The sequence below is a fragment of the Octopus bimaculoides genome, chromosome 3 (assembly GCF_001194135.2).
Source record: "Octopus bimaculoides isolate UCB-OBI-ISO-001 chromosome 3, ASM119413v2, whole genome shotgun sequence".
Classification (NCBI taxonomy): Eukaryota; Metazoa; Mollusca; class Cephalopoda; order Octopoda; family Octopodidae; genus Octopus; species Octopus bimaculoides.
The window spans coordinates 149,702,290-149,709,567 of NC_068983.1; the positions used below are offsets into that span (position 1 = coordinate 149,702,290).

Sequence of the window (7,278 nt, forward strand, 5' to 3'; positions counted from 1 at the left end):
GGGCTCTGGATTGAAAACGAGGCTCTGGAATGTAAACGAGGCTCTGGATTGAAAACGAGGCTTTGGATTGAAAACGAGGCTCTGGATTGAAAACGAGGCTCTGGAATGAAAACATAATATATATCTATATAATATAATATATATATATTATTGATAGGTTTGTTTTAGAATTCACATCTTAATAAGTATGCTGTCATTCAATGGGATTGTGGGCTTAAGTCCAGACATATGTACTTTAATCTAATATGAAATTAAGGTTCTAGTACAATGTATAATCCTTTGTTAAAGTATTACCAAAATAGTTGTACTGTGGTAGAATAGTATTATAGATAGATTACAACTTTGATTTTCTTCTATACTTAAGATACTTTAAAGCATTATATACATTATTCTTTCGAACATTTTTGTTTGTTTTAATTACAGTCATAAGGAAAGAGAGAAGAAAATTAAACTAGTATTTTCTCATGGATACTTGTATGTAGCTATTTCTGCATATGTTAAAGCACATTTGAAAATAGATAAAACATCTCAAGATAGATGTAGCGGCAAGTATATAAGAAAGCTATTCTCTTCTAAGTATTACATATGTGAACTTTACACCATCTCAAGAATCAAACACTTCAGAGAAAATACAATTTCAAAAGGAATAATGTACTTCGTACATCCTCTATGCACTTCCAATAATCTTATAGTTTTTAAAATAACCATAGAATTTTCATGAGTATTGCTAGTTAACAATAATGAGTATTTTAGTTAATATTCCTGTACTTTATTACCCTGTCATCACTATTATTTTTCTTGTATTATATAATTTAAGTTAATTAAGTTAATTTTTTTATTTGTTGATTAGAATTTATCAAATCAATTTCTATATTTCGATAATTTTCCTTAACACTTTCTTTATTTTCATCTCTTCTAGAAACTCAATAAATACAAAAGCACACATGAGTCAGATATAAAGATAATGAGGCGAAAACTTGTAAGTTCTTGAGAATATTTAGTTTTGCAAAAATATATTTTTTTATCCAGTGTGGAAGATGTTTGTAAGCCATTTAAGAACACTTGAAAAACTGATAGATTCACTTCAATATTTAAATTTAATTTGTGTCAAAATATTTTCGTCGCTTTGAAACTGCGACCTGTTCATTGACAAAACTTTGTGCTGCATCAATTTCAATGTTGAAGTGAATCTAACAGTTTTTTTGTATGTTCTTAAATGGCTTACAAACATCTTTCTTCCACGCTGCAATTGTTTTTATTTCAACACAGAATCTCAGATCAAGTCACTTGCTATGCAAGTACATCTCCGTAATATTTTTATCCATTAAATTGATTTACCCCCTCTCGCAAACTTACTGGCCATGTGCCAAAATGTGAAATCAATGTGACTATATTTAATAATGTTTAATGCATAATTTCTACTTATTTCATATGTATCTGAAAAGTTATATTCCTGATATAAATAAAATAATTCTTATGATATTTGTACAAAAATATTACTGTGAAGTATCTTGTCTTTGCCTGCTCTTATACATGCACATATTGTATTTCAGAAGTTTCATACCCTTCACTTCATACAGTGGTAGATGAAAGTGTATTTTGGTGTATGATATATTTCTAAATCAAAGGGAAGGTCATCTTTGTGGTATCTAGACATAACATGGATTCAAGAGATGGTCTTTCAAAATACTGATCTGTGTCATTATTTAGCATCATCAGAAGAAAAATAATAGAATCAGTGGCTTGTCTGCTAAAAACCTAACTTATCTCTAAAAGGCAATTTGTCTTTTGACTAAATCATAACACAGCAATTTATCTCATCATCTTTTCTCAGACATGGAACACATCTAGATATAGATCAAGTGCTATGTGTCATAGTCCTGGCATCAAAGAAGTCTATGCATCAAAGGAGTATGTAGGAAACAGCTAAGGTGACTACAAAGCTACCTTAATGGGAGATCCATCATGGGCATCTTTTTAGGTCAGCACTAACCCATCACCAGTTAATATAGCAATTCCTTTAGGTTCAATAATTGGTTTGTTTCTTTTGTATCCTTATATTGGATTTAATGAAGCAGGGGAGAAGAAAGTATATACATGATGCACTATTATTACTATTATATGAGACTCAATGCTCTATATCAAAGGCTAACAGGCAACTGTCACCAACACAAACTGCCAATCGCACACAACTCTTTGTTTTATAATAATGGGTCAGTCCACCTTTTAGTCACTTGGTGAGTGGTCAGAATCCTTCTACATCTCCCTTTTTAGAATCAGTCTCCCCTATCTTCTCCTCTTTTGAGAATTGAACTCCACTCCAAATTTTATATCTCTTACGCTTTGGGTTCAATTCTTGTGGAAAAAAATCAGCACACGCTTGATTTTATTATTCTTTTTCTTAATGAACACAGTTGGTGATACCCATTCAGAGCATTCCACTTTTTGAATAACTCCAATATTTTTCTAGTCTCTCTAACTCCAAGTTTATCTATTCTAACACTGTGAATGGTATCGTTCATTTTTGTTTAAATGTCAGTATGATGTTTTCTTGTATTTGAAACTGTGCCTCCATTTTGGTACACGGACCTAATTTATCAGACAGAACTTCAGGAAAAATATTTACATGTTACAATGATGTTTCTGTTTCCACGTTGCCTTCTATTGTTGGTACTGCCCGTGCATCGAACCAGTTTCTTGTCTCCTCCATCTCTATCTCCATCCTTTTCTGGCTCTCTGGTCAAGAGCTCACACACTCTTTCCTTTTCCTCCTATTCACGACACTGAATGATTCTTCTTTGTCTTTCTCTTCTTCCGGCACTGCCACTTTGGCATTCTGTCCTTCATACTACTCCTCCTCTTTTTTTTTTCTTGGGGCACCTTGCTTTCATGTGCCCCTTTTGACCACATAAGAAGCATGTTGGTGGTCTGCCTTCCACCACCACACTTAGCCTTCTGGTAGAATAATCTTCTGGTAGAATAATCTTCTGGTAGAATAAACTCCTGTGATCTCATGCAACAAGTCTTTGAGGCTCACTTGTATGGCCATCTCGAGGCCATAACCCCACCAATTAACCTCTTTGATTCTAGTAATCTTCAAGATTTTAGCTTCATCTTCCATTCTTTGCATGACTGCTGCCACCAGCCATGCTCCCTTAATCTCGGTGGGAAGGGACTCTGCCGATTCTTACTCTGGCGACGCATTTTCCACAGTACATTGGCAGAAGTACCCATTCCTGTGTCCTTATTGGCACAGTGGAGTGGTTTATTGCGTCCTCTTCGTTGGCAAACCTTACCTCCTCTGTGCCATACTTCCTTCCACGCGTATAAAAGGTGGTAAACCTCCTTATGTCTTCAAGGCATTCCTCCATTGCCTCAATTGTTGCAATCTCTATCTCTTTAGAGTAGGGGTTTTCAAACTTTTTGACTTGCGGACCCCTTTATATTTCAGGCTTTACCTCAGGCTTTACCTTTATAAACGCTTATGAAATTTATACATAAATATTTGCTTAAAATAACATATTTTTACATTTATTTATTTAACAGTATTTAATAAATAGGTTTATTGTCAAATAAAAGATTTCGATTAAAAAACATATATAAAATCAAATTGCCCATAAAAAGTATTTGCTGTCCACGGACCCTTCTTGTCCTTGCGGACCCCCTGTGGTCCGCGGACCACAGTTTGAAAACCCCTGCTTTAGAGGACGTGGATAGCATTCTGTATACCACCGTCCTCTTCGCCAAATTATTAGTCAATTCCTCCAGTGGGGTCGGCCTCAAACTGGCTCCTTCTTTTTCTATCAATTTACTGCCCTCCTTCCACTTTCTGGGCTCCATCTTGATCTCTCGCACTTCCAGTGTGTTGGTAGTCAATCCTTTTATCGCAACAGATACATAACTTCCGGCTGGTTCATATTCCATCTCTCCTCTCTTCTCCACTATACCCATAAATGGGGAAGAAAACAAATACAAAAACAGGCAAAAACAGCGAGAACAATTCAAAATTCAACAAATTCTACAGATCTTAGGTTCACCCATGTGGGGAGACCTTCAGCAAGTATAACAAACGACTTACTTCAGAATCACAAGTGGTTTAACCAAAAATTTTTACCAACACGAACTGCCAATCACACACAGTTCTTTGTTTTTTAAAAATGAGTCAGTCCACTTGATGGGTGGTTGGAATCCTTCCACAACAGTTTCTGTTTTCTATTTTCATAGATGATCTAGTTAAGTAGCTGTAAAAATAAACTATACTTCTATATTAACAATACCATCTGCACCAGTAAGATCAGCAGGAGAAACCAGCTCTGCAGTAATTAGCTTAAACAGAAATCTTATCAGTAATGAAAGCTTGGATAGATAACTAGAAGTTGAAATTTGAGCCATCAAATTGTAGTTTTATCAAAGTGGTTTTATCAAAGAAAAAAAAAAAGGGCCATTGAATCTTAATGTGACTGGGAATTATCAGCTACCTATAAGTAGCTTGAGTATCTGGGTATAGCCATAGATAACAAGCTGGTATGACTGGTTTGAGTTGATATATCATAGTAGTATGTTATAATGCTGCATAGAGCCTTGCAGCATCATGTTGAGTTGTTATAAACTGGACACGAAATGAAGGTCTTCAAAGCATAAATCTGAAGCATTTTGATGCATACAAGCTTATCTTAGACGAATGTCTCATGTATTCTCAACCAACTTACTGCAGCCTAAAAGAAGACTTCAGGATTGTCACAGTTAATGAAGCGAAAAACATAGCTGGAAATAAGTTGCTGCACTGTGAATTAGAATTATGAAGTAATATATAGGACCCTATATATGACTGGTACTTTGTTGGTCCTAGAGTGCTGAAAGGGAAAATAGACTCCGGTCAGAATGGAGAATTTGATAGCTAAATATGTAAAGTTATCTGCAGTAATGCTCTATTGTTTCTGCTACTCCACTGATCTAATAAAGATCATTATCGTTGTCGTTGTTTAATGTCTGCTTTCCATACAGGCATGGGTTGGACAGTTTGACTGAGGGCTGGCAAGCCAGAAGGCTGCACCAGGCTCCAATCCGATCTGGCAATGTTTCTACAGCTGGATGCCCTTCCTAACAATAACCACTCTGAGAGTGTAGTGGGTGCTTTTTACGTGCCACCAGCATGAGGGCCAGTCAGGCGGTACTGGCATCGGCCACACTTGAATGATGCTTTTTATGTGCTACTGGCATAGGAGCAAGTCAGGTGGCGCTGGCAATGACCATGCTCAAATGCTGCTTTTTACATGCCACCAGCATAGGTGCTAATCAGGTGGTACTGTCATCAGCCATGACAACGACTCACTTGCTTCAACAGGTCTTCGCAGGCACAGTTTATTGCCCAATGATTGAAGGGTACTCTTAAATGTGCTGGTTATACTGTACTGGCATAGGCCATGGTTACAGTCTCACTTGGCTTGCTGGGTCTTCTCAAGCACAGTGTATCTCCAAAGGTCTCAGTCACTTGTCATCTCCTTGGTGAGGCCCAATGTTCGAAGGTTGTGCTTCACCACCTCATCTCAGGTCTTCTTGGGTCTACCTCTTCCACAGGTGCCCTCTACTGTTAGGGTGTGACACTTTTTCACACAGTTGTCCTCATCCATTCGCAACACATGACCATACCAGCACAATCGTCTCTCTTGCACATCACATCTGATGCCTCTTAGGTCCAACTTTTCTCTCAAGGTACTTACACTCTGTCAAGTATGCACACTGACATTACACATCCAGCAGAGTATACTGGCTTCCTTCCTTGCAAGCTTACGTATGTCCTCAGCAGTCAAGGCCCATGTTTCACTGCCATGTAGCATGGCTGTTCACACACATGTACCATACAGTCAACCTTTTACTCTGAGCAAGAGGCCCTTTGTCACCAGTAGAAGTTGGAGCTCCCTGAACTTTGCCCAGGCTATTCTTATTCTACACTCTCAGAGCAACTGATTTGGTCACCTAGGTAATGGAAGCTATCAACTACTTCTAGTTTTTCCCCCTCGAATGTGATGGAAGCTGTTTTCTGCACATATTCAGTGTTTATTGCTCCTGAGTATTAGCCACACACAAAAACTATCTTCCCAGTTAGCCTTCCTTTGATATTGCTGCACCTCTTATGTGTCCCTAGCTTACACTGGGTACATGCTTTTTCTACAGATCGAGCAGGGCCATCTACCTGAAACTTCTCCTCTAGTTCTGATAGTGACTCAGCTATTAGAGCAAGGTCATCAGCATAGAGAAGCTCCCAGGGGCATCCTAGAATATAAAAAAAAATTGAGTATGAAGAGAACAGTCGATTATATTAATATCAGTATTTTACTGGTATTTATTGTATTGGGTCTGGAGAATGTCAGGTAAAGTCAACACTGAAAAGATTTGAATTAAAAAATCCATAACTCAATACTACTTGGAATTTAATATATCATTCTTTTATTTCTACCATCATTGCTTTAATAATAACATCATCATCAGCAGCAACAACAATAACGAGCCTTTCTACTACAGGCACATGGCCTGTAACTTTGGGTGGAGGTCTATTTCTATTACATCAACCCCAATACTCAACTGGTACTTATTTTATCAGTCCCAAAAGGATGAATGACAAAGTCAACCTTGGTGGAATTTGAACTCAAAACGTAGAACTTGAAGAAATGTTATAGAGCATTTGTCCAATATGCTAACAGTTGCACCACCCAATGATAATAATTCTTTCTACTATAGGTACAAGGCCTGAAATTTTAGGGGAAGAGATAGCTGATTGTATTGACCCAAGTGCTCAACTGGTACTTATTTTATTGATCCTAAAAGGATGAAAGGCAAAGTTGATCTCAGTGGTATTGAACTCAGTAGGTAAAGAGCCTGGAATAATATAATCAGTTTTGTCTGATGTGCTAATGATTTTGCCACCTTGCTACATTAAAAATAATGGTTTCAGATTTTGGCACAAGGCCAGCAAGTTCGTTTGCATCAGCCTCTGTGATCAACTGGTACTTATTTTGTTGACCCCGAAAGGATAAAAGGCAAAGTTGACCTTGGCGGCTTTTGAATCCAAAACGTAAAGACAGACGAAGTGCTGATAGGTATTTTGCCTGGCATGCTAACGATTCTGCCAGCTTGCATTATTATCATTATTATTATTATCATCATCATCATCATGATTATTATTATCATTATTATTATTATTATTATTATTATTATTATTATTGAGAAATCATCAAAATCATCATTATTATTATTAGGGCAGTAAGCTGGCAGAATTGT

General features: G+C 37.0%; 1 protein-coding gene across 1 annotated transcript in view; it reads left to right on the forward strand.

Moving 5' to 3' along the window:
* Positions 1-7,278, forward strand: part of LOC106876678 (gem-associated protein 2) — a 27,459-nt gene that overhangs the window by 10,688 nt on the left and 9,493 nt on the right. Inside the window, exon 4 of the mRNA XM_014925312.2 lies at positions 920-979. Coding sequence (XP_014780798.1) covers positions 920-979 — 60 coding nt within the window. The remainder of the gene's footprint in view (positions 1-919; positions 980-7,278) is intronic.